We start from the raw sequence: 27494 nt of genomic DNA on the forward strand, positions 1-27494 counted from the left end.
ATTCCTTAAACCAGTTTCAAACGGTGCACTGGGTGTTTGCCCCCAGATGAGGGCAGTGTGTTTTCCCACATCTTGTCTTCTGGGAATTCCAGTTGCACCAGCTAGGGGTGGGGGGAAACCACCACAGGCCATGTCAACACGGTTCCCCTTTCCATTCAGTCAACAGTCTGGTGATCCACAACCTTTTTAAACGGCAGAGCCCGAAACAGATCTTACATTTCTTTGCTGAGTCACTGCATGAAGGTCAACCGTCAACCTTTTCTATCCTCGTAAGTGCTAGGCGTGGGTTTCGCTCATGAAAAACCAGACTGTTGCCCAGTTTTCCTTGTTTTGAACGCCCTGCCGTAATGAGTCAGCTCTTTCCATGTGTCTTGTTTGTTCTGTGTAAAACGTATCTGTTCATTGCTGACTTGTGTACTAAGTTTCCCTCTCCCTCTCCGTCTCTCTCTCTCTCTCTCTCAGACGTTCTCCTCAGCCTGGGAGTCCCGTGCGTAAGAGACAGAGGGCTCCACTCGTCGATGTGACTTCCTGGGATGCTCAGGCGCACCCGCTCCCCCTGCTTCTCTTCCGGCCTCCACCAGAGGAAGACAGGGCACCATTGAAAGGTAAAGGCCAGGGCCGGACCTCGTTGTTTTCCATTAGAAGACGTGATGTCAACTCGCTCCTCAAAGGCGGCCTGATGGCGGCCTGATGGCGTGAGACCAGGCCCAGCCTCCTGGAGACCTCCCAGTGTCCTAACATGCCCTCGAAATTCGATCTGTAAGGAAGCCATCTGGGATTACGGTGGTCCTCGGTGCTGCTCCACAGATGCTTTGAATCGGGTTTCCTCTGATGACCCTCAGGTTATTTAGGTGTTTGCTCTCAGATCTTCGTCGTTGTTGGTTCTGCACACCGGACACGGAGCGATCCCGTCCAACCAACTACAGCCTTTGTCGCTGGGTGAGGGGGAATGGGGGGGGGAGTGGGAGTCTGCCTCGGATCTTAATCATGGATGTTTGTGTTTCGGAGCCGCGCGTGGGCGTAACCCAGATCTCTCTCTCTCTCTCTCGCTCTCTCGCTCGCTCTCTCTCTCTCTCGCTCTTTCGCTCTCTCTCTCGCTCTCTCGCTCTCTCTCTCTCGCTCTCGCTCTCTCGCTCTCGCTCTCTCTCTCTCTCTCTCTCTCTCTCGCTCTCTCTCTCTCTCTCTCTCTCTCTCTCTCTCTCTCTCTCATGTACACACAACCCTCACAGATGTACCACTCCACCTCAGTCCTCCACTCCACTATTAAGGCATCAGGAGGGCTTTTGTTGTTTGGCGGGGCTGAGGCACGTGCCCATATGGCTTAGTACAATAGGATGTTATTGTGATTGGGGGTTGGAGGCAGGGGGGCGGGTGGATGGGGGGGTCCGGTACAGGAGCCTGATTTAGCCGTAATACCCAGCGGACCCCCCCCCCGCCCCGTCACCCTGCTGATAAACGGCCTCTCTCTCCCAGACGACAACCCTTCTTCTGTAAGTACCAGATGCTGCCGGCTGCCGTGGTAACGCGGAGCCGGGCGGGCCGGCGGGGCCTCGTCTGTGATGGATGAGTCCGTGGTCCGTGCCAGGGGCCACGGGCCCCACAGACAAACACAGTGATGCCCCCCCCCCCCCCCGGGATCCTGATAATGGATTCCACGTTTTCAGTCTTTGGCCCCTGGTTGAACGTCTTGGCTTTGCTCCCCTCCGGGATCAGATTTATCCCGTCTGAGCAGCCCAGAACATCAGGGACTTACAACCGTCCGTTCACACGTTCACACACACACACACACCGACGGCGTGTCAACCACGCAGGGCGACAGCCAGCTCGTGAGGCGCAGTTAGGGGTGAGGCGTTTCGCTCAGGGACACCCTCGACCCTCAGCTAGGAGGATGCCAGTTCGGGGATCGAACTAGCAACCTTCCGGTTACCAGTCGACCCGCTCTGCCTCCTGGGTTGGCGTCGCCTCCTATGACGTGTGACTGCAGGCACTGATCACGGTCGCCATTGGATTATTGTTGCGCAGCGTTGGACACGGAGCCGTTTGTCTTTGACGGCGCTGTTTGTATTTTGAGCTCATCTGGAGCCACCTGGAACCACCTGGACTGAAGTGTATGTTTGCTAGTTTCTCCTCGTAGATCAGCGTGGCGGCTTGTTTAATGACCGAGTCATGGGGGCCCCTCGCGCTAGCGCGTAAAGACGGGGGTGCTGATAATGGGGGGCCCTTCAGTGCTGATTTGTGGTCTTCCTCGTTATCCTGGTGGGGGCCGATGACCCGGGGCCCAGATGATGTATACCTTTGGAAACCTTCAGACATATCTCCATTTGTTGCTAGGGAACGAGGCTATACATACCGATATTGTGGGATGTCGGGGAATTGATTGAGCGTAAACGAATAACCTAATTGATTAGTCAAATCTTTAAACGCATTTTGGCAAATCGATACGTTTGAATTGAGTTGTTATTTTTTAAGGTTGATGGTTTTTTTACGTAGCAAAATATGACACAAGTTACTTTAGGAGACTTAAGGGATTTATCTAGTGCGGTCAGTTAAACGCGGTCTTAACGGCGTTAACGCAAACCAATTTTAACGGCGTTAATTAACGGCAAATTATTTTATTTTATTTGGCTCAAAACAAAGAAGCAGTAGCCTGACTGCTATGTTCAAGGCAGTATGTTTGTATTTTCATCGTTTAATTGCACTTTAATAGGCATTTTTTTTGTATCGTCCTGTTTTGATCAGTATATGCCAATGTTGTTATCGATAAAAAAACATTTGCACAAGGCAAGCCGATGCACTTCTCAATGTTGATTTGCGATGAATCTTGAGTTAACTATGACATTAATGCGATTAATCGCGATTAAATATATTAATCGCTTGACAGCACTAGATTTATAATGTTTCCAAGTCCCGGAGTGACCTTTGACCTCTGAAAGCCTCACTTGGTCAAGGCTCACTTCATCCTCGCCCATGACCCCCATCCGCGCCCATCACGCCAATCACCCGCCTCACCCCCATCACCCCCGTCACCTGACGTCCGACCGCCTTGCCTTCACCTTCCCTTCAAGTCTGCTGCCTGAAGGACACACGCAGACGCTGACCCACTTCTGGATGCATGTGGGGAGGGCAGAGAGACTAGGGCAGGGACAGAGACGGACTTGGAGACACGTCATTAGCATTTTGAGCCACGTGTGTGTGTGTGTGTGTGTGTGTGTGTGTGTGCGTGCGTGCGTGCGTGCGTGCGTGCGTGCGTGCGTGCGTGCGTGCGTGCGTGCGTGCGTGTGTGTGCGTGTGCGCGTGTGTGTGTGTGTGTGTGTGTGTGTGTGTGTGTGTGTGCGTGTGTGTGTGTGTGTGTGTGTGTGTGTGGACATCGTAGCCTATTTCTTCTACCCTACTTCTTTCCCTTCTCTTACAAAGCAGCTGTTTTGTAAAGCTCCACCATCACCCTCTCTCCCACTCACCCTCTGTGTGTGTCTGTCTGTGTGTGGCGTGTGAGTCTTTGTGTGTGAGTGTGTGTGTGTGTGTGTCTACGTCTTTGTCTCTGTGTAAATGTGTGTTTGTGTAGTGTAGTGTGTGTGTGTCTGTGTCTTTTTAGTTGTGTGTGTGTGTGTGTGTGTGTGTGTGTGTGTGTGTGTGTGTGTGTGTGTGTGGCGTGTGTGTCTGTGTCTTTGTCTCAGTGTAAATGTGTGTGTTTGTGTAGTGTGTGTGTCTTTGTAGTTGTGTGTGTGTGTGTGTGTGTCTGTCTATGCGTTTGCATGATTTCCAATAATTGTGAGCAGATGGTGGTTAACGGGTCAGGTCTATGGATGCTGGCAGCCTTGCCAGGGGACGGCTGCAGGGCATGCTGGGAGTCGTAGTCCCACTTGGGTATTGCTTGCAGGGTTTTGGATACGTCAGGAGCTTGAAGTAGCTCTGTGTGCGTGGCCTTGTGTGCGTAGGTCTTGCTCGTTCCTATGTGTGTGTAGCTCTGTGTGTGTAGCTCTGTCTGCCCTGCACCAGTTCAGCCGGGACCAGGGGTGATTTAGGACGGCACTGAGGCGTCTGGTGATCATAAGTCATCATTAGTTGAGTGATGCCCTTAATTCACAACTTCCCGCTGTGTTGGACGAACCAGGGCTGGTGACGGATGGTTGGTCGGCATCATCGTTCAGAATCAGCACCTCGTGTAATTCAGGGGTGGAACCACAGAGTGAGCTGGAATGAGATGAAGGTTGATGAGAGATGGCACTTCGTCAGCCTTGTTATTCAAATGCATTAAAATAGGACGTAAACAATGCCCCCGTGTGTGTGTGTGTGTGTGTGTGTGTGTGTGTGTGTGTGTGTGTGTGTGTGTGTGTGTGTGTGTGTGTGTGTGTGTGTGTGGGTGTGTGGGTGGGTGGGTGTGTGCAACACTGCCCAGGTGAGTAACACAACTCAAGCTGCTCTTTTCCACGTATGTTACTCAGAGTTTATAAATCACCTTAAACACACATCCAAAGTTCAACCAACATTTTGATCACCTTACACCCCTCCGGTGTCTAGATCAGACCGAGGGTCGGTCAGATGCGTGGCTCCAGTGGTCAGGATGGGATGTACACCCAGGGCAACGCGGGGCCCCTGTGCACGGGGCCCCTTGCGGTCCCCAATCAGACGTTCAGCTTCCACTCCACGGTGCGTACATTGGGTCACGACCCACGGGCAGGAGCCGGTCTCTCGGGGTGGCTGGCCTCTGCTCGTCTGAGCTGGTCTCTTTTCTTTTGAACCGTGTCCCGCAGCGGTCTCAACGCAGAGACCGCTTTCTTTGGCAGAAGGAAACTGTTTGGAGGAGGAGGAGCGAACTGAAGAAGGGGGGAGAGCAGGAGGGGAGGAGGGGGGGGAGGAGGGGGGGAGGGGCAAGAGGCGAGAGACGAGAGAGAGAGAGAGAGAGAGAGAGAGAGAGAGAGAGAGAGAGAGAGAGAGAGAGAGAGAGAGAGACGCCAGTTTCTGATCTAGGTGTGGGGGTTAAGACGGGTGGGGGGGGGGGGGGAGGTGTACCTCTGTCAGTGAGGGGAGGGAGAGAAGGGACTTTCGCTTCCCTTATTCCCATTGGCTGCTAATGGTCCAACCTCAATAAGCCCCCCACCCCAGCCCCCTCCCACCCCCGCCTCCCCCTCAGCAGGGCTAGCTTCCGAGCCAAAGAGACCATTGAGCCAAAGGATCATTTAGACGGACTACCGACTGTGTGTGTGTTGAGGTCCGAACTGGCAACTGGATGGTAGAGAGGAGATTCTGTGTGTGTGTGTGTGTGTGTGTGTGTGTGTGTGTGTGTGTGTGTGTGTGTGTGTGTGTGTGTGTGTGCGTGTGTTGAGTTCTGATCTGGGAACTGGTTGGTGGGGGGAGAGCGGGTCAGGTGGAAGGCATGGCGATGCAGCGACCAAGCCGGGGTGAGTCACACCACACACTCTTTACAACGTCTGGAGCTGAACCAGGAGGGTTTCAAAACTTCATTGTGTTGGTCGTGAGGGGCATGAATGGGCACGGCCTGAGAAAACCTCAGCAGTCGGGGTTTCATTCAATGGCATGTGCTTGCTTAACGTGTTGTCAACCTCAATACATTTTATTCGAGTTGTCTCTAATGATATTTAGCTTAGTCTCTCCCCCCCTCTCTCTCCCCCTCTCTCTCCCTCTTTATCCTTCTGTCTCCCCTCCCTTTTTCCGTCTCTCCCCGATTGTCTTTGATTGAAGCAAAAACAAAGCCAGCGGAAGGGTGTGTGTGTGTGTGTGTGTGTGTGTGTGTGTGTGTGTGTGTGTGTGTGTGTGTGTGTGTGTGTGTGTGTGTGTGTGAAAAGAAAGAGAAACAGTGAATGGGGGCCCTCTGCCCGATCCGGCCTCCAGCTCAGCCATGGCCAATAATCTTAAGTGCAACAACAGAACAGAAATAAATGCATCCTTTTCTTTGAATGCACGATGGTCTCTGCCCCCATCGCTCATCCACCATGGCACACACAGACTGCTAAAACTCTGGACCAAAGCGGTCAGCATACGTTTAGGGAGTAGATATTATCTGTGTGGGCGGGACCGAACAATTAGGCCGGTTGAATCTCTGGGGAGACGAGAAATCAGATCTTAATAATCACACACACCTGGCTTCCCTGATGACCCACACTAAATCCGTAGTGTCGTCAACTGCAACTGCGGAGATTTCGGCAAGTCACAAAATCTTCTAGCTGCGAGACGTGGCGAAAAACTACGTTTGTCGAGGATGAGTTTGTTCTGTTTTCTCCTCAATCGCGGTTATTTTGTCCCTGCAATCTCGCCAAACTTCTTTCCCGATTCCCGCAGAGCCCCTGTGCTCGGTAGATCCACCGCCGACCGTCACCCTGCGTGACTCGTCTCAAAGAGCCGCGTGTCTGTGCCCCCCAGGGGCCCGATGCGCTGTGGAAACGCCAGGCACCGGGCGCGGAGACAGGCGGCGTTCGCTGGGGGCCACTTAGCACAACAGGTCTGCTGCACGGGTGGCAAAGGAGTTGGCCCCGTCTGGAGAACGGAAATAGCTTAGTCACACTTTCACCGCATGCTCCACTTTCCCCCGGGTCGCCTGAGAGCGCGAGAGAGAGATGGAGAGGGAGAGAGGTGGATGGGAGGAGACCGGGGAGAGGGGTGTTTATGAGACGGGAGGAGAGGGAGAGAGAGAGGTGAACATGAGATGGGAGAGGATGGAGAGAGAGAGGTGGGAGAGAAGAGAGAGAGATGGAGAGGTGAACATGAGATGGGAGAGGATGGAGAGAGAGAGGTGGGAGAGAAGAGAGAGGTGTAATATCAGACGGGAGAGAAGAGAGAGTCTCAGTGAGACGAGGAAGAGGTAGGCGATAAAAAAAAAAGATTGATAAAACGTTGAGGAGCAGGGAGGAGCTCTCTCTCTCTCTCTCTCTCTCTCTCTCTCTCTCTCTCTCTCTCTCTCTCTCTCTCTCTCTCTCTCTCTCTCTCTCTCTCTCTCTCTCTCTCTCTCTCTCTCTCTCTCTCTCTCTCTCTCTCTCTCTCTCTCTCTCTCTCTCTCTCTCTTGCTCCTGACCTGGCTCTCCCTCGTCCAGGGTCTCCTGTCTTCAACCAGGTTCCACAGGGCAGTGGTCTGATCTCAACAGCTCCTCCAGGCAGGCCCACACATCAGTTGCCTGTTGGCTGTATTTTTAGACTCATGTGGCGCTGGATTGGGCGTGCATGGTGGGGCACTTACAAAGAGAGATTTAGTGTGAGCCTACTCAGAGCGACTGAAAAGCACGTCTGTGTGACTTTGCTTCTCAACCCAGGGTCAGTACAGCCTCTGTGTACTGTGTGTTTAAGTGTGTGTGTGTGTGTGTGTGTGTGTGTGTGTTTGTACCGCAGATTTCTTCACCTCAACCAGCTTACTAGTTTCAGCCTTTTCCACGTGCGTTTACAATAGGGTCCGCACGAGGGGATCTGGCTGAGCTGGTGAGCACCACTGAATATTAAAGTGAATCTCCATCATAAAACATGTATTGCTTTTTATGATTTTACAAAGCACACTTCCTCTTGTATGACGTGGACCACAGTGGAAAAAAGCGATATGCCGCAAGCACCTAGCACACCTGTGGTGCATTTTAACGACCCGGGTGCCAGTGTTTGATTAAACAGTGCAGTGCTCAGGCCTTAATCTCGATCTGTGGGCCCAACGATAAAGTACTCCAAACTAATTAACGTGGGCTGTCCCATACACATCAACTAGGTCCTACCTTCACGGTCCTCACAAAGAAAGAAATATCTGTGTCAGGTTGTTGCAGCCCTCTTCGACATTACACTCTGGGTATGTTGTGACAGGATAGGACTGTATGAAAAGCATCCTCTTTATTGTACTCCAGTGTTTGAATAAGACACTAAGAAAGGGCCTCTGAACCCCTTTATTGGCCCCTCTTCCCCTCCTCAGCCTTCTTCCTTCTCTGGTTCCTAAGGGCCCTGATCACCATGACAACTGATGGCACTAGGGAGTGTGCAGCATAGTTACACCAAAAAGCCCTCCAAAGCCCCCCCCCATCCTAAACCCTGCATAGTTTCGCTCGTCTCGGGGTCGGAGAAATTAGAACCTATTCACCTCTGGGGGGGGGCAGCGAAACGAGACCCCCTGACTGATAAGGCCCGCTCTCTGGAATGCACCTCAAAGAGCAGCAATGTGGAGGGGGGGAGCTGACAAAAAAACCGCCGTGATTTAGCTAGAATCCTTTTCTTGTGGGACGCGGGAGGCGGGTCACTCTGGCCACTCCATTATTCCAAACGTGTGATGAGTGAAAGCAGGAGTGAATGTGTGGCCGAAACCTCCCGTTATTACGCAGGTTCTGGAGGTAATTGGTTAATTAAACTCTCTTTCACCTGACGGCATGGTTTCCTGTCACATGGGTGCTATGTTTAGCTTCTAGAGCTGTGTGTGCGTACTGGATGAGAGAATTACCCTGGCATTTTGTTCAGTTAAACATTGGCTGGTTTTTAATGAGCTGCTTTCACTTTCCTAACGGCGTCAATCTTAACACCGGCAGGATACTTAGTTGTGTATTATGACCCTGTAATCAGGGATCGGAGTGGTTTGGATGGGCTAATTAACATATTGTAATCAGAGTGGCGTTTAGCCGGATTGCGCTGGTCCTTTTGGCAGGCCGGCTGGTTGCTAGGCCCTGCTGGGGTCAGACTGGCAGCGGCTCTGAGAGACTTGGCTGGCAGGACGTTCCTGACAGGGCACCTAATGCATCGCCCCGCTTGCCGGATGCCGACAGGGACTTCCACTCTGTGAAGTGTTTACATTCTGAATTGGGACAATCAGGAAGGGCTGGGGGGAACTACAGAGTCTGTAAAGGAAGTACAATTGAAAGGAAAGGTCCAGATGAGATTCTATCAAACAACCTCGACGCTGCGCGCCGTAAATTTGTTTCCGCCCCGCTCAATACATCCTGTTTTATCTTCTCCGGGGGAAACCGAAGAGTTGGCACCCTTTGCCCGTTGGCAGCAGTGATCTTTACACTGTGCGACTTTCTCTTGTGTGCTCGTGGGCAGATTGAAACAGCAACAAGACAGGACACACGTGTCACTCGGATATGCCGGCCTTCTGTGAGCTCGCAGTGATGATGGGTTTCAAACCACAGCTGGTCAACACTCTCTAATCTCACTCGACCTCTTCGCCCCCAGTGGGCGTCTCTTTATTGTTCTTCTCTCACCACCGCTGGACTGTTTACCACCAAAGGTGGGCAGAGGTCATGCTATTGAAAGCAAGGCCAAGGTGAAACTAATAACATGAGCTGTTGACTCATGCCGGCATTTGATGTTGTTGAGGCTTATTTTTAGGAGCCCGTCTGTCTGAATTTCACCGAACAGAAAGCAAACTCTCGTCATTCTAATATCAATCTGGCCTCTAGTTGCTTGTTTTGCTTTGATTCAGATTCAGATTGTTTGTTTGCAACTCTCTTCCTGTCATTCCAAGTAGCCAGGATGCTGGGAAACATTTTTCAACTCCTACTCACTAAAGCAGAATGAACCCGTTTGCACTTGGCCTGCCCTGAGACCAATTATTCTACAGCTTGAATGGGCTTAGTAACTAGTCCTGTCCAGCCGGATGTCTGCGTGTGTGTGTGTGTGTGTGTGTGTGCATGTGCGTGTGCGTGTGCGTGTGCGTGTGGTCTGACTCTCTGAAGTCTCTGATCCGCGTGGCCGTCCCTGACTCCCTATTGTTTTGCCTGGGCTTCGCAGTGTATTTACAGTATAATCAGCCTCATGTTCTCCCAGAGAGTTCCCACAAGCCCAAGCATAGAAGGGTGCTCCCGTCTAACCCCAGAGCAATCACCCGCACGCTGAAGGTCCCGTGATCGCCACGGCCCCCGGTGTTTACAGGTCGACTTGGCTGAGCTCTGGGAAGCCAACCATGCATTCCTCCAGCCCCCAGTCCGACCTTTCCCTGGAGCCGGCCCAGCCAGCGTTGACTCAGAGTCTCCCCTCTCCTTGTTTCAGAGCGCGCCGTCGCCCCGCGGACCAGCTGCCATGGCCTTGGTTCAGCCGCTGCCCGTCTCCACTGACCACCTCAAGCCGGGCCCCGGCGGGTCGTCCCGCAGCCGCCGTTCCTCCGGCCGCGCGTCCCCGGTGGGCCCCGGTGGGCCCCCACCCCCGTCGCTAGAGGCGATGGGCTCCGTCGGCAGCCTCATCGCGCCCCGCCCCGCGCCCTACCACGACCGCCAGCGCCGCGCGGCCGTCGGCGGAGGCCCCGCGGGGGAGCCGGGCGCCAGGCACGCGCGGCGGGCCACGCCGGGGGCGGGGGCCGCCGGCCTGGGGCCCGACTCGCCGCAGGACGCGCTGCTCCTCCTGCGGCGCTCGCCGCCCCCGCCCGTCAAGCGGCAGAGCTCGGCCAACGCCGGACGCACGGACGACGACGCCGCCGCCGCCTACGCCTACCTGAACGAGGAGTACGTGGAGGACTGGACCGTCAGCCAGGTCACGCCCCCCAGCCTCAGCGGCCTCCCCCCCGACGAGGTCAACGGCGGGGGGGGGTGGAGCGGGATCATGGGGGGCCCCCCGCCCAAGCTGGTGCCGATCTCGGGGAAACTGGAGATGGTGAGTCAGTGTTCCCTTTGATCACTTTTATCTAGTGTCCGCTGGATATGTTTAAAGGTCCCGTGTTATACCACCGGGTGTTTGTGTTATCAGCCATTACTCTATAGTAGAAAGTCTATGGTAGAAAAATGCTGCTCATCTGTCCGTCGTACATCTAGGTGGACACGCCCACTTGTGATGTCACTAAAACACAGGAAGAGGCTGGTTTTCGAAACGGCTTGTGACGGCTAATCACACTCACACCTGGTGGTGTACTATGAGACCATTAAGGCCCAATCCTATTTCTACCCCTTACCCCTTACCCTTACCCCTTCCCCTTGTTTTGAAGGGGTAAGGGGGAGGGGTAAGGGGTAGAAATGAGATTGGGCCTAAGACTTGCCAAGTTTAGGGACCGGCCAATGACTTGCCAGTGAATGTTTGACCTTGTGATTCATTTGAACTGATGTGTAGGAACTCATTTAGCATTAGGCTCTGAGCCTGGCTGAAGGCCCTCCCAGGTTAATAATGATCCACCTCCCACCCGCAGAACATGGACAACGCAGTGCTGCGGCCCACCGCCTTCAAACCCGTGGTGCCCAAGAGCCGCAGCTCCATGCAGTACCTGTCCCCCCGCCACGGCCCCAGCAGCCAATCGGGGAGCCAGAACAACCTCAACCTGCTCAGCCCCTCCCACACCGCGGGGGAGGCCGCGCCCTCCTGCTCGGACAAGCGCAGCAGCTACGGCAGCCGGGGCCAGGCCACCAGCCAGTCCTGCTCCATGTCCGACTCCGGGCGCACCTCCCTGTCCAGCCTGCCCCCTTACCCGGGGCCCGGCTACAGCCAGGCCTCCTCCGAGGCTCCCGGGGGCCACCTGGAGCCCGTGAAGGCGGGGGGGCCCGGGGCGGTGAACGGACACGGACACGGGCACGGGCACGGGCACGGGCACTCCAACTCGGACAGCGGCCGCTCGTCCTCCAGCAAGAGCACGGGCTCGGGGTCGCTGGGCGGCCAGGGCCAGCCCCCGTCGGACAACGGCTCGGCGGGCCGCTCCCCGGGGCCCCTGGAGGGCTACGAGGGCGTGGTCCGGGACCTGGAGGACAAGCTGCGGGAGCGGGAGCTGGAGCTGCAGCAGCTCCGGGACAACCTGGACGAGAACGAGGCGGCCATCTGCCAGGTCAGTGGCGGGGCCGCGGGGTTTAGGGGGCCCGCCAGGGGCCCTCGAAGAGGTGCGCTTGTGGAAACGGCAGTCTTTGAGTGGGCCGCATTTTATTTAGTGTTTCTCAAATCAGCTCGCTGTTAAAAATCGGTAACCGGCACCCGGTTCGTCACTCGGAGACCGTTCAGAGGTCCGATCAAACTACCATCCATTGTCAATAAAATGACCATTAATTATAAGACCGTTAATGACCAAACTAGTTTTCCTATTTCTCTGACATTTAAAACCTCATATCTTTATCCTTTTAAAGGTATCTTCTCATCATAACTAATTAAGACTATAAAACTGGCTATGCCTATATGGATGGTATCTTAATGACGGTACAATATCATTCAAGGACGATAAACGGTGAAGTTACCAAGACACCTGAGGGGACCCTCACCTCCCCCCTCTCCCCCCCGTCTCCACCCCAGGTCTACGAGGAGAAGCAGAAGCGCTGTGAGCTGGAGCTGGAGGAGCTGAGGCAGGGCTGCGCCACCCGCATGCAGACCGCCTCGCAGAAGTCGCAGCGGGCGCAGCAGGTGCTGCAGTTACAGGTCAGTCTCAGGCCCCTGTAGGGGTTAAAGGTCAGACTCTGACCCCTGTAGCAGTCACAGGTCAGACACTAGCTGTGTTCGGAATCGTTCCCTATACACTCACTCACTATTCCCTATATAGTGTTCATGATATAGTGCCCTATATAGGGAACGAACAAACGAGAATTCGGACACTACGCTGAACATTTCTAAACCTAATTTGCGTCACTAAATGCGCCGGGTTTTTGTGTGACGCAGACAGACGCGCCCACATCATGTAAACAAATCGGGCACTCACGAGGAAAGCTGGAGGTTGTATTGATGTTGAATGTTACATTTCCTTCTTCAAGTTTTTTTTAATTAATTTTGAATGTTACTTTTTCTATGTTAAATCCCAAATAAATTGTTGACATTTCTAAACAAAGGCCGGAGACTCCATCATTAAAATGTACTATTTTTCGCGGTTATTCAGCTTCTTCTTCTCCTCCGGAAAAACACGACCGCATTGCATTGTGGTATACGGGAGTAACATGTAGGTTACATGATATGTACACTCAAATTTGGGGTATTTTAAGTGCACTATATAGTGCATGAAATTAACCAATGAGAATTCGAACACCACTACAAAATGGCGTGCCCCCTATATAGTTTACTATATCCGTGATAGGGAACGATTTCGAACACAGAGATACTGACACCTGTAGCGGTTAAAGGTCAGACTCTGACCCCTGTAGCAGTCACAGGTCAGACTCTAACCCTTGTGGTGCTGCAGTCACAGGTTCAGAAACCCTCTGGTTGCATGCACACAGGGCAAGGCTCCCCGTACCTCCTCCTACATTTCCTTTACGCTCCACTACGACACTTGGTCACATCTTTTCATTGGAGCTGCGACGCCACTGTTTTGCGATATGGATTTTAAGCCGAGTCACTTTAATTTGGTGCATTGGCCTACATAGTGGCTGAACGCATCGGAGGGCCAGGGCATGTGAGCTGGAGCACGGTGTTCCATCACGTCCTCCCAGTCAGGCAGCCACGCCGGGACAGAGTGGAACCTCAACAGCTCCTTGTGCTCAAGCCTGCTCCCAATTCTCCCTGATTGCCCCCGCTTCCAGCCACGAATTCCCTCGTCGAGTCAAACGCGCTGGCTAACGAGATGAGATTTTTTCCGACCACACCACTTCAGAATGACCAGGCAAATTTCTGATGGAATAATGTGTCAAATGTTGCAGACGTCGTCTGATTGCTCTGAGAGAGGTCTGCTGGAAGAGTTTAGAATGCTAAGGAAGCAGAGAAAAGTTGATTCTACTTTTGCATTGACTAGCAGCTGTGTGTAGAGTACCCCATGTGTCTCGATGCCGATTCTAGCATTTATGGTTCTGCGTCCCAGATATGTTTCCGGAGAGGAAGAACGTAAAAACCAACAGCAGCTATTTGAAGCAATAGTATAAACTAGGCTTGAAACTCTGTGGTATTGAGGGACTTGATCTGGGAGGACCACGTCCAGCTCATTGTGTTTCACCACGTGCCCTTCTTCGGTGGTATTGGCCTCCCAGGTGTACCAGCTTCAGCAGGAGAAGAAGAAGCTGCAGGAGGACTTCTCCCAGCTCCTGCAGGAGCGGGAGCAGCTTGAGGAGCGCTGCTCCTCCTACGAACACGAGAAGATCCAGATCGGGCCGCGCCTGGAGGAGACCAAGTGGGAGGTGAGAGCGAGTTCACTCAGGTCAAGGGTCGACTACTGTGAACGATACGGACGTAGCATCCACCTCGACACCTATTGGTTGACTCGTGACCTTTTTGGGGATATAGATTTCCCTGCAATAGTCGGCCCCATGGCTGGGACTTTTGCAACCAGCAGCTAGTTTTTTTTTTGGTTTCAATTAAATGAAATACTGGGAACCGCCTGTAGGCTGTGGGAGGTACTACATGCTGGTCTCTCACCAGGGCTTCACAAAGAGCTGGTCACGGCTGCCGCCTGCAATTAGGGCGAGTCTGTTTCATTTGTATAGCCCTTAATCAAAGCTACAGGCTCAAAAGGCTTCATATGCAACACTATACCCCCCCCCCCCCCCCAAACTCTTAAGCCCTCCACAGGGCTTAAGAAAAACTCCCTTAACTGTCAAGGAGGAGACCCTGCGAAGGGATAGGGGTGGTGAAGATGTTAGCCCTAATGGGCAGACATAATCGTAGCATAACGAGCAAAACAGTTGCTGGGAAAATCGAAAATAAGCAATTTCGGTAAATCAATAAAATGGTAATGAAATGGGCGTGCTCTGTATGACCTACGTGTTCTGTGGCCCAAAAAAAAAAGAACAATTCTCAATGATATCAAGGGGAAGTAATTCCACTCTGGACGAGTTCGGAGCCCCAGGCCTCATCAGTGTCTGGGATTAAAACGTAGTTCATTGTGATTACCTCAGCCATGGCAGAGATACCTTTGAGAGGGCAGACATCGATGAAGATGTATTCAACGTCTTTTGAAACACTGCACACAGTGTCTATTTAGCATCCAGACAGAAATCGATAAGAAATTTGATTTCCTTCACTCTGCCAAACAGCCCTAGACTTTCTCTTCCAAGGGTCTTAGAAAGGTAACTACTGTAGTGAAGCTGGGAATACGGGGTGGGGATTGCAGAGTATGCAAAAACATAACCCTGGAGCTGGCTTGAATAAAGCCCCCTGTTGTATTCCCTCACTGACGAGGGTAAAGGAAACAAGCCCATAAAAAGGCAAGACGCTCCAACAATATTTTAAGTTCACCTTCAAGAAGTTCCGAAGGGCATTACCAATGTTTTTTTCATTCTATTCAATTTAATCATTAGTGTTAGTTTCTTTCTAACCATGTGTGTACCAAGCTACAAACCTTCTACCAGGGTAAAGGCCTTATTCCACAAGGGGCCATCTTCGTTCTAAACGCTAGCTAGACAGAGGAACTGAATGCAGAATCCATTAGGGATCGAACGCTGATTAGAACCAACAGGAACCACCCCGTCGTTCGTCTCACGTCTGTCCTGACCCCCCCCCCCCCCCCCCGCCAGATGTGCCAGAAGTCAGGGGAGATCTCCCTGCTGAAGCAGCAGCTGAAGGACGTGCAGGGGGAGCTGGCTCAGCGTGTGGGCGAGATCGTGTCGCTGCGCGGGCAGCTACGCGACGCGCGCGGCGAGCTCACCAACAGCCAGGCACTGCTGCAGGAGGCCCACGCCGACGGCCGCACGCGCACCCTGGAGCTGGAGGTGTGCGAGAATGAGCTGCAGCGGCGCAAGAGCGAGGTGGAGCTGCTCCGCGACAAGGCGGTGCGGCTGGAGGAGGAGCTGGCCCGACTGAGGGACGCACTGGCCGGCCAGGGCCAGAACCAGGGCCAGGGCCAGGGCCAGAAACACCACAACCAGAACCAGAACCACAACCAGAACCAGGGGGCGCGGCGCTGCCAGGTGTTCCAGGAGGCGGAGGAGCACCTGCTGGCGTACGAGAGCGACGAGGGCCAGGCCCAGCGGCAGGCCGGGGGCGGGGAGGCCCTGCAGGGCATGAGGCTGCAGATGGACAGGATGCGGGCGGAGCTGACGAGGGAGAGGCAGCGGGCCGAGGAGCAGGTGGGGGGCTTCCAGGAGGAGCGGCGCGTCTGGCAGGAGGAGAAGGACAAGGTGATCCACTACCAGAAGCAGCTGCAGCACAACTACGTGGAGATGTACCGGCGCAACCAGGAGCTGGAGCGCGCGCTGAGGGAGCTCAGCCAGGAGCTGGACAGCCGCGAGGAGGAGGACGAGGGCAGCGGCAACGAGATCCACTTCGACGAGGTCGCCGCCACTGAGATATGACTCCCGCCCCCCTGGCCCGCGACATCCTCCACCTCCTCTGGATTTGCACTTTTGTTTGTCGAAATATATCTATATATATATGTGTGTGCATATATATATCTCTGTTCTCCTGCTTTGGAGTCGATGGTAGACACGAGGGCGACGTAAGCAGATCTGCCGTTTACAGTTGGATCGTTTGTTGTCCTGTATTCTAATTATCCGTGAGAAAAAGCCAAATCCTTAACATCGTTTTCTGTCTTTCTGGCATCATGGCATCATAGTTGTTGTTTTCTAAATCGAGTGTTCGTCGAGAGTAGTCCAAACCTGCCACAGATTGATGGAGACTCCCCGGGCAACGTCACCCACAGCGCTTTAAATACCGGCCTTGTGATTCGGTCAAGCTGTGTGCTGGAGCCTTGAGGCGCTTGGGAACCCGTTTCCCGAGCGCACACGGTTCCAACGATCATTATCCATCTGCGCTGCCACTGACTCACTCCATCCAGGCAGCCCACGTAGTTTAATAAGTGACACACACAAACACTTCATAAGTGGAGGCCTTGAGGAGGTCTGGACGGGGGTGAGCTGTGTAGGTTTTGACGTCAAAGCGCTTTTGTTGGGGTCTGATACTTTCAGAGAAGTTTTGCCGCAGTTTGTCGATTTGAAAAACATTTTGGTTGCAAATGGATATGGTTTGGATAGATAAGGGTATATACAAAAAATAAACAAAGGTGGATATAGTTACGTTATTGTATTGGGGAAAAACGCAGACGATCTGGCACAATTCTGTTGCTGGCATCAGGACAGATACTTTATGTTGTGGAGACAGCAGTGGAGAAGAAGGTGTAATATCAGGCCAGGTACGCTAAGGAACTTAACTTCCCAATCTAGATGTCCTTGAGGAATCTTTTTCAGTTGTTTTGATAGATTGGTGGTCCGGTTATTGCGTGGCCCAGTCCAAGCGGTTGTGGGGCAGGTTTGTGCGGACTGCGTTTGGAACAGCGTGGGTGAAGACAATCTGAGGAATTCTTGTGTGAGTGTTTGGAGTCAATTGGCCTTCAGCAATAAATAAATCATTCTCGGATTACATGGACGCTCCACACATGGGATTTGTGTAATCTTCTCCCCTCTTGCATTCCATGGTTTTCTGTTGCTAGCTTTACAGAAAATGTACACAATTGCTATGGGCTCAACAGGACAGTGTTGAGTTTTTCTAGTTCTATTTTTTTTTTTCACTAATCGTGCAGCATGAAGTTCTGTGTTTGGGTTTCTGCATTGAGTTCTATATTTTATGTTACTCCATTTTGAAAAAGCTTTTGGTAAATCTGTTGAGGTTTGGTACCCAGTACTGAAGAGTACTGGGAGTACTTGTCATTCTACACATAAGCTAATCTTACACAACATCTTGGCTGTCTTTCTGTTTTTAACCAGGCATGGCTGACCATTAGGTAAGACTGATACTGGTTTCCCATCAAGCCTTGTAATATCGGAATCCACCCTGTGTGTTATAACTTCCTGTTAAACCACAAACATACTGATGTGTAGGACATTACTGGAACACACACACACACACACACACACACACACACACACACACACACACACACACACACACACACACACACACACACACACACACACACACGTTCCTGTATCGCTGGTAACCGAAGTGTAATGTTCATAGATCACTGTAGATATCCCTATCACAACAAAGTCCTTGATGGTGATGTAACCCAGTTGTCATATAGAGATGTTGTACATCTCAATGCATAGCCACTGTGATTAGACCAAAGCAATGTTCCGTGCCCTGTTGTTCGCTCCGCCAGTAAGTAACACATGTGACCGCTTCTGTGCTGGTTCCTTAGACTTTTATAATCCACAGTATTTGTATGAAGACATTAAATGTATATTTTCATGCTGTACATTTCTGGAAAACCAAGTTACTATGTTTTGAATAAAATTAATTAATGAAACTCCCCAGGCAGGTCGTTATTTCACTTTTAGTTTTGTTGTCAGTGCTAAGACTTTTTTCTTTTAGTAAAAAAAAGAAAGAAATTGGTCTTGTTAAAGCAGTTTGTTTCAAGCACAGACATCATAAATAATGTAGGTTTCCAGTGACAACGGTTCATATTCATACATTGTCTCTAAATTATCACGTTCATATTTTTCAGTTAAGGCATCAATAACAATGACTTGATTTCTCTAATGATATTAACCTTCCAGCGGCCCTAAAAAAAAATTCCTCAAAGATCCCGTTTCTCGGGCCATTCTTTATGGGAATCTCCGGCCAAAACACCGTGGATTACTGCAGTCATTTCTTGCTTTGCATAACTATGTGGGACATGCCGTCATCATTCCAACGATAAGGCACAAGACCGCCCTCTTCAGGTGAGACAAGGTATTGAAAAACAATCCGCATCTGCGTTTCTTTGAGCTGTTGTTCAGCACATGGTCAAAAGACTGCATACATACAGCACTTTACTAACTTGCGGCCAATCAAAGCAATGCACAAACAGTGCCTCACATTCACCCAATCATGTGGGTGCAGTTAGGGTGAGGTGTCCTGCTCTGGGCCACGGCAGAGACGTGTGTCCATCTCCAATCCTAGCCTCAATATTGCGTGTCAGTAAAGACATGTCTGACCCCAGACTGCACAGTCTCTTCTCTATCGGAGGAGCTCTGCCGGGTGGACCGACCTGTCCCAGGGGACCGGAGGGTCTATCCGAACCGCTGCTGGTGTCCATGGGTCATGGAGCGTCACTCTCCGTTCACGGGGCCCTTGGGGACCTTGACGATGAACAGCATGGGGTCCTTGTCCTTGTTGCTGAAGGCTCTGCGGATGATGTCCACGGCATGCTGGTGGGTGACCCCCTGCAGGGTGATCCCGTCCACCGACACCAGCTCGAACCCAGCCTGGAGGGGAGAGAGGGGAGGGTGGGGGGAGGGTGGGGGGAGGGTGGGGGGAGAGAGAGAGACGGGCAGGGAGAGAGGGTTTGGAACAGGGCTTAAGCAGACGGGAAACAAACTGATCAGCGGAGCTATGCACAAAGCTTATTTTGTGTGAATGTGGAAAAAACAAACAAATGTGGAATATTTTTTGTCCAAAAAGGATTTTCTTTGGATTTGCCAAAAAAATATCTATTTTGATTAACTTGTTCTTAATACATTTGAACAGCTTGAAGCCCAAATGATAAACGCAAATAGACATGAAGAGATTTCCCTCTGGAGGCTGAATGAACCTTCAGGACTTCACAGGTGGACGCAGCCCCTCCAGGGAAGATCTTCTCTATCTTCACCACCGGCTGGACCTTGGACTCCATCCCACCTGATATACTGATGCCTGGAGACACAAGGGTGGTTTAGAAGAGGCTCCTGTTTAGTGGGCTGACTGTTTGACTGGGATTGACCGCTCCTCAAAGTTGATACAAACCAACTTTCTAAGCCCCAAAATGAGGAGGCATAATCATTTTACAACACATTTAACATTAACATTTAACACTTCTTTTGCATGTTACTCTCCGCTGATGAGACGAGGCCAAACGTTTACCCAGCGACTGCTTGGTCTTTGATATGCTGACCGTCTGCAGTTCATACTCCTGACCAGCAGCGGTGCCGTTGAGTCCGTTCTGAGGAGCTGCATCAGGGGCGAGCGTCTCTGCCTCGCCTCCCTCTGGCCTCCTGGACCCCGAGGAGAACACCTGAGACAGCAGCGGCCTCCTGCTGGGAGCTCCCCCGCTGGGCAGCGTGAACACAGCGTCTCCAGCCCTCTCTCCTCCCCCTCCCCCTCCTCCACCTCGACTCTCGGAGTGTCCGTTCTTCAGCGCCGACCCTCCGCGCTCCGTCACGGCCGCCTGAGCCTCTCGGCCCGGCGCGGTCGGGCGTAGCGGCGCCTCATCGTCGAAGTGCACGGAGCGGATGGTGTTGATGCCCGAGCGGAGGGGCGGGACCCGGGCCTCGGCGCCGTGGGCCAACAGCCAGTTGGGCAGCGGGGGGCGGGGTGAAGAGTAAGAGGAGGAGGAGGAGGAGGTGGAGGCGGCGGCGGTGTGGGACGGGTCGTGTCTGGGCTTGAGGGCGTAGCTGTCCAGGGGGATGTCCAGGAGAGGGGAGAAGGCCCCCGAGGTGTGCGGCCGCTCCCTGCTGCGTCGCCGCGAGGTCCCGGACACCCGGAGCCGCCCCAGCCCCTCCTGCAGGTGGCTCTCCCGCTCCACCTCCCGGGAGCTGCACAGCTCGAAGCCGCCCTGCGAGTCTGGGAGAGAGGCAAGCGTCGGTCGGGTTACAAACACAGAGACACAGAGGGAGCGAGTACAAACAGAGAGGGAGGAATACAAACACAGACAGCAAGTACCAACACGGACAGCAGATAGGAACACAGACAGCGGAATACAAACACATGCATACAAACGGGGTGACAACGCACTAACACTTTGAACACAATCCAATAAAAAATATTGAATTCTGGGCGTTGCAGGAAGGAGGTAATACGGTATTATTCAAGTCACTAATAAAAGGGCATATCTTGTTATGTAAAGATCATAGATGACAAGCTAACGTGTGTACAACTTCTGGGGCATTGGGGGAGGACCCAGTGTGTGTGAATAGGAGGGGGGGGGAAGGCTGCCTGCTCACCGGGGATGGGGGTGATGAGGTGTCTCTTGGGGGCCCGTCCGGTCGCTGGGGAACGCAGCGGCGTGGGTTTGACTGTGACCAAGACAGGGCGCATGTGTTGTTATGTTCACAAGTTATAAGGACTAGACTTATTCGTCCGAAAGAGACGAAATGCCCGATAACATCGCAGGACTCGAGCAGAGGCATGACAATGCAACAAGCTTAGACAACAGTACTGTCTCGACATGGCCGGTGAACCACGCGTTGAGGATCGAACGCACTTGAGCGGTACTTGAGGATGTCGTACGCCTCCACCTCAAACGGGGTCACCATGTCGTTGAAGGGCTCCAGGTCGACAGGAGCCAACAGCATTCTGGGAAACAAGCGACACAAAACAATGAATGAGCTGTTCAGTACGGCCCAGACTGCCGGATGAGGCCGTACAAATGAAATACAATACTGTGATGCCGAAGAAGTGAGGCGAGGGAGCAGTGTACCATCGCTACCATTATCTTACAATATGCTGATGAGACTGCACTTACAAGGGAAGTTTTGATTGCATAGTGCAGATTTCGACTGCTCGCTCATAATGCAGGAATGATATCCCTGGATGGATGGACGAGACATTCACTGATGTACTGAATACTCTTTTTATCCCACACCCGATGGGATCCTACAAGCCAATCACATCACAGGCTGTATGCTCGCGAGCCTACTCTGCTTAAAGTCACAAGAATACACAAAAGTATAGTCTATGTAAAGTATCCAATGGTATAGCATCACGTTCCTCTCACAGTCTATGACTGTCGGGCCAACTGATGTCCAATCCTCGAGGAAGAAGACACAAATGTGCCTCTATTTTGATAACCCTTGCCAAATGTATTTTGATAACCGTTGCCCGGCCTTCGTTTCTTCCCCACAAAGGTCTCCTCACCTGATCTCCCTCAGCAGCAGCAGCTTCTCCGGACGGTCCAGAACCTCCACCAGGTGCAGCACAAAGTTCTCCACCGACCGCTCCACCGCGACGTACTGAACAGACAGCGCACAACGCTAGCCAGCCGCTGAGCCCAAAGGGGTCAGAGGTCGGCTCTGGCTCTGAGAGTGTAAGAGTCTGCGTAAAAGTAAACAAAAGCTTCTACAAACGTAATATTATTAGTGTTATAATTTGCTGCGAATGAATAACAGGCCGTTGCTATGGACGTTATTTTCAACCGTCAAATCGGATAGACAATTAGCAATTTAATAATTTCTGGGGCTCCACGGTGCTGACCTTGCGGCAGGCCCTCATCACCGAGGCCACCTCGTCTTCGGTCAGCAGCCTGCGGGACATGTCCTCCACGGCCCCCAGCATGGCCGGGTCGGGCTTCCCGCCGGGCCCCCGGCCCCCGGCGGCCCCGTCTGGACACAGCAGCGCATAAACACAAGTGAGACGAGAGAGCGTGCAAAGACAAGCCCCTGCACACGATGCCTCAGCTCTCTGGCACATATTTCTAGGTGTCTTTGGATACAAGCATGTACTTTGTTACTGGTAGCACTTTACAATAAGGTACGCAAAAACGTGGGTAGTTACTGAGGAACGAATGAGTAACGAATGATGAATGACCAGGGGCTCTAACAGGGCCCTGTTAAGGCCCTAAGTGAGTTACTCAGTAACTACTGAGGAGTTACTGGTAAACAGACTAGGGGACAACTGTATTCGTTACTCATTCGTTCCTCAGTAACTACCCACGTTTTGCGTACCTTATTGTAAAGTGTTACCTTGTTACTAAATAGTGAATAGTGGATAGTGATCCATCTTCAGCATGAATGTGTGCCATGACTTGAGACCACTTAGGGCTCCCACATACTAGGAACAGCTGTGTGCAACATATCAAAGCATATCAGACAAACAGGGATGGATGTTGTGTTCAAGCTTATGCAGCCGGAGGTGCACATACACCCGAAAACTTGGGTTGTAAAATCGACACCTGAAACCGACTACCCGATTTCGGGTTGTAACTCGTTTGTGTCGAAACTCGGGCTTGTTCGAAATCGGCTTGTTCGCGTCGGCTGTCGTTACGAAAATCGGCTTGTTTGAGATCGGTGAAAATCGACTTGTTGAAAGTGCCGTTCAAAATGGATTTGAACGGAACTTTCAACAAGTCGATTTTCACCGATGCGATTTCGAGTTGTGACCGGTGGGCCCGGGCTGACCTTTGGAGGGGGACTTGGAACGCCCCCCGGAGGCGTCCCTCTTGCGGCCGCCCCTGAACAGCAGGTTCATCAGGGTCTTGGAACGCTGCAACGTGCTGCTCTTCTCCTCCGAGACCTGGCTCTTCTGCTTCTTCTTGTCCTGCTTCTGGTTGATCTCTGCCGGACGGGGACAGACAGGTGATCGGGTGACGCTTCGTCGCACGACGACAGAGACAAACCGCTGGGCTTCACGATTGGATTAAAGGGGTGCTTCATCCATCAGCCTGGGGCTGAATTAAGCATTCATCTAATCTAATCCGTTGACTCTAATGCTCCCAAAGGAAAGATGGGAAAGATTTGCTAAAATGAATTAGCGAACCCTGTTTTCTCAAGTGTAAGAGGGGAAGGACGTGCAAAACTAAATCTGTAAGGAGCCCCGGAGGCGACATGAATGTTAATACTTAAGTTGTAATTGTTTGCAGATTGTATAAAATCGCACACACATCTTCGTAAATCACGCTTTCATGCTTTAGGTCAATTTCGAATCCTGCTTTTCACATGTGCCTCAATCTATGGGTCCGTGCAACATCCAAAACATCCAAAAACAAGTGTTTAACAGGTGGAGTGGGGGGCTGGGGGGTTAGGGGCGAGGCCAGAGCCGGCGCTGGCCGTTTCGGCGCCCTAGGCGACTCGACATCAACTTGCGCCCTGGACAGGTCTTCCGAGCGGGGTGGGGGGGTGGGGGGGTGGGGGTTTGTTGCATTGTCCTGCGTACTACGGTGGCGGTTTCGGGCGCCCTGGCGATTGCTCCCGCGCCCCCTCCCTTCTCCGTTTGTTTCGTATATTTTAATTGACTAATTAAGGGCGCCACCAGAGGGCGCCACCAGAGGGCGCCACCAGAGGGCGCCCCCCCAACGCATTTGCCGCCCTCGGCGGTCGCCTAGGTCGCCTATGCCGAGCGCCGGCCCTGGGGGAGGCTATGCAGAGTCCAGGTGAACTCAGGTGAGTGTTGAGTCGTCTGCGGTGGCTGGCGGGGGCCTCACCTGCCACGGTGACCTGGCTCTGGGACCGGCTGATGGGGCGGGTGGGCCGGCTCAGCGCCATGAGCACCGCCGTCTTGGTGGACTCCCTCTTGCCCCGCGCCCCCCCCTCCCCGTCCCCCGGGCCCCCGATCAGGGTGTCCTTGAGGAGGGTGGTGGCCCCCAGGCTGCGGCTGGTGTCCGGGTGGTCCGTCTGGATGGCCATCTCCGTGCGCCCGGACTCATACCTGGGGGGGGGGGGGGGGGGGCATCTCGTTATAGCCGTTATAACCGCTTAAAGGGGGTGTGTGGGTGTGGTTAGCCGTAACAAGCCGCTTGAAAATCTGCCCTTTACCGTGATTTAGTGACATCACAAGTGGGAGTGGCAACCAGGATGTACGATGGATAGATAAGCAACACTTGCTACAGTCCACTGGGCAGGCTGGGAGACTGATCTATCCAGCGTACATCGAGGTGGACACTCCCACACACTCACACCTGGTGGCATCATATCACCCCCTTAAAGGTCGAAAAAGTGCCCTCTTTGGCTAAACTGATCCTGCAATTGATGGATCATCCATTGCATAGCCTGTTGATTTTAATGTCAGGTTGCATATTTATATTAGCAATTATAAGAGAACACATTTTAACACTATAAATGAAACCAGAAGCCACTTTAAAATTCTTTGCATGTTTGTGTTTCAATTCAAGCTCAGAGGAGACTGGGTGGCCCCGCCCATCTGCCGGCGATTTGAGTTCGCCCTGCAGAAGGGTCTGGAGAAGAGCGACACATTTTTTTCTAGTTTCGATGCGTTTTTGCGGGAGCCAATCACCAAGCTGTCTTTTCCCCCTGGCGCGCTGTTGGCTGTTCCAACACAAGGATGACAGGGAAGCGACGGCAAGCAGCCAATCGCGTACAGATTCAGTTGAACTAGGCCCGTTGATCACGCCTCTTGTGCTGGAGAAAATGACAGCAGCTTCCCCAGACCAAGGTGCACTCTACGATTGAGCTTGGCCTGGCAGTAGCCAGGCCAAGCTCAAAGCTGATCTTGCATGGATGTTGAACTCGGTTCAGAATAAGATAATTGTAGTGTGTTGGGATTTCCCCTTTGCATGCCATGTTTACAGCAGAGAAAACCTAAAGCCTTCCCCTATCACAAGTGTCCCAAAGACCCCTTCCATGGAGGCCCTTCCCGTACCAGCCAGCCCCAGTGGGCCGGTGTGTGAGCGCTCTGACCTCTGGTCCTCGGTGGAGATGCAGACGTCCACCATGTCCATGAAGGGCAGGCTGGGCGGGAACATGACCTGGGACAGGCCGCTCAGGGAGCTGACCGGGGTGCCCGAGGACAGGGACGAGGCGGAGGAGGTGGACCCGGAGCCCTGGGACGAGGACTGGGCCGTCCCGTTGGACACTGGGCGGGGGCACACGGTGAGCACACGCATATCATTAGCATAATTTATATCAAATGGTTAAAAGGGAGCATCACACTCTGCGATTTTACTGCTTCATAGATGTGTTGTGAAAGAAAAAGGACAGGGTCAATTATCTAACTTTTCCATAAAAATGGACGGCAATTTTGTACATGCATTTGTACACGCAAAATAGCTGATTCCCCTTTAATATCACAACATCCTCAACATCATGATATCCTTGATAGCTGTGGATGACGTCAAAGACCGAATACATTTCCAAAACAATTCACCATTTAGCTATGACCATTGCTTTAAGGGCGAGCACTTATTTTGGTAGCTCCATCCATAAACGGCTCTGGACTCTCTCCAGCAGTGCGAGGGGGTTCTAGAAAGAGTGCATGAATTAATGATCCTTCATGACCGGACGTTGGCGTGTTGGTACCGGCCGCGGTAAAGCCAGGTGCTGGGTTGGGAGGTGTAAGGTGCGAGGACACTGGACCCAGTGGAAGGGGTCACCTTTTAATGACCTCATCTGATAGTGTAAATAAACCCGTATTCAATACACTATGCTGACACACTATAATATAGTCTGTAAGTATTGGATGGGGATGTGTCCCCTTTAAATGTCCTCGTCTGATAGGGTGAATGAACCTCATCCATAATCAATACACTTTACTGACACACTATAATATTGTCTGTAAGTATTGGACGAGGATCTGTCACCTTTTAATGACCTTGTCTGATAGGGTGAATGAACCCCATCCATAATCAATACACTATATTAATAGACTATTATTCAGTCAGTAAGTATTGTGATATGTCATTACACTTAGGGGAGAGAAGGATAGGAGTAACTATAACTATAACTAACTTTAAATATGCAACTGAATTTGACCTTTCATGCAAACATTCTCCCCCTCAAAACTGAGAAACTGTACTCAACCTACGTTCACTGTCATGTAAGAAAACACAGACACGAGTCCTCTATGATCCACTGAAGAGCGAGAGTGCCTCTGTGCTTCCATCTTACCTGTTTACATGAAGACATCACACCAACCGCATAAATAATGCATACCCCCCATCGGAGAGACTAGGGCTGCCTCAAGAGGATCCATAGAGGTGACCTTTGTGCTCAAAATAAAGGCTGCAAAGCAGCTTAAGTAACTACTTAACCATCTCTTACAGTAAACGGATCAATGGCAGCCTAAGACACCGACCTAAAATACAACGTGCAGCGGCGGAACTTAAAAACACATGTGCATGGCGTGCACATGTGTATAATGCAGGAATTTCCTTTGGGATGTATAAAGACCTATCTCCTCTTATTTAATCTCATCTTATGTTCACCATCGCCGTGGACAGCGTGTGCGTGCAGGGGGTGCGCGTGTGTGTCAGGATGAGGCTCTCTAGATAATGAAGGTCGAGGGGGGGGGGGGGGTACGTACGCTTGTTCAGCCACCGGTACTCGGCCACCATCTCCTTATAGGCCGGGTAGCGTCCCGTCTCCTGGAGGGGGGAGACACAAGACACAGACATGCAGATAGGATACAGCAGCACAGGCCTTGAAACCTGTATGAGATCACTGTATTGATAAAGTGCAACTCTAGGAGAGAGAGAGCGAGAGAGAGAGCGAGAGCGAGAGCGAGAGCGAGAGAGAGAGAGAGAGAGAGAGAGGGAGAGAGGGAGAGAGCGAGAGAGAGAGAGAGAGAGAGAGAGAGAGAGAGAGAGAGAGAGAGCGAGAGAGAGAGAGAGAGAGAGAGAGGGAGAGAGCGAGAGAGAGAGAGAGCGAGAGAGAGAGAGAGAGAGAGAGAGAGAGAGAGAGAGAGAGAGAGAGAGAGAGAGTAGGCGAGAGAGCGAGTGAGAGCGAGAGAGCGAGTGAGAGGGAATGGGGGGGGGGGGGGGGGGAACCATACTCTTATCATAGAGAACCAGAGAACTCTGCTCCCTTACTCTTTGACTCTTAACCTTCGCTCTCCAAAGGACCGTGGCAAGCTTCTCTCGAGCACTGCGACACACACCCCGCCCTTTGACCCCCGCTGAGCTGCGGTCTTCACCGCAGGGCAGGCAAGGGACAAAGAGCGAGGGGGGAGGGAGGGGGGGAGGGGAAGGATCGAAGGACAACAAACTGAGACGAACGACACGGCGCTACGCTTTGATCAGCACCTGATCCCGAGCGCCTGGTGAATAATGCACGCCGCTCTGGCCATTTTTTTTACGCAGCGCGAAACCC

General features: G+C 52.3%; 2 protein-coding genes across 3 annotated transcripts in view; one reads left to right on the forward strand and one right to left on the reverse strand.

The window, feature by feature from the left end:
* Nucleotides 1–18028, forward strand: LOC132446876 (leucine zipper putative tumor suppressor 2 homolog). Of its 2 annotated transcripts, none has more exons than XM_060037446.1 (7): nucleotides 1–269; nucleotides 463–605; nucleotides 9961–10557; nucleotides 11084–11710; nucleotides 12166–12288; nucleotides 13821–13967; nucleotides 15303–18028. In XM_060037446.1, exons 3-7 carry the CDS (start codon nucleotides 9991–9993, stop codon nucleotides 16077–16079), a joined length of 2241 nt encoding a protein of 746 aa, XP_059893429.1. In that variant the 5' UTR covers nucleotides 1–269; nucleotides 463–605; nucleotides 9961–9990; the 3' UTR covers nucleotides 16080–18028. The 2 variants fall into 2 exon arrangements, with proteins under 2 accessions (XP_059893429.1, XP_059893430.1); XM_060037447.1 differs by lacking the exons at nucleotides 1–269; nucleotides 463–605 and adding exons at nucleotides 5062–5272; nucleotides 5325–5399.
* The window catches only part of LOC132446762 (PDZ domain-containing protein 7-like), a 13149-nt gene continuing 3266 nt past the window's right edge, over nucleotides 17612–27494 (reverse strand). Inside the window, exons 4-14 of the mRNA XM_060037215.1 lie at nucleotides 26710–26770; nucleotides 25089–25263; nucleotides 23876–24099; nucleotides 22854–23009; nucleotides 21931–22058; nucleotides 21595–21689; nucleotides 20942–21033; nucleotides 20682–20753; nucleotides 19603–20301; nucleotides 19295–19395; nucleotides 17612–18968 (exon numbers count right to left, since the gene is read on the reverse strand). Coding sequence (XP_059893198.1) covers nucleotides 18813–18968; nucleotides 19295–19395; nucleotides 19603–20301; nucleotides 20682–20753; nucleotides 20942–21033; nucleotides 21595–21689; nucleotides 21931–22058; nucleotides 22854–23009; nucleotides 23876–24099; nucleotides 25089–25263; nucleotides 26710–26770 — 1959 coding nt within the window. The 3' untranslated portion in view covers nucleotides 17612–18812. The remainder of the gene's footprint in view (nucleotides 18969–19294; nucleotides 19396–19602; nucleotides 20302–20681; nucleotides 20754–20941; nucleotides 21034–21594; nucleotides 21690–21930; nucleotides 22059–22853; nucleotides 23010–23875; nucleotides 24100–25088; nucleotides 25264–26709; nucleotides 26771–27494) is intronic.

The sequence above is a fragment of the Gadus macrocephalus genome, chromosome 18 (assembly GCF_031168955.1).
Source record: "Gadus macrocephalus chromosome 18, ASM3116895v1".
NCBI lineage: Eukaryota > Metazoa > Chordata > Actinopteri > Gadiformes > Gadidae > Gadus > Gadus macrocephalus.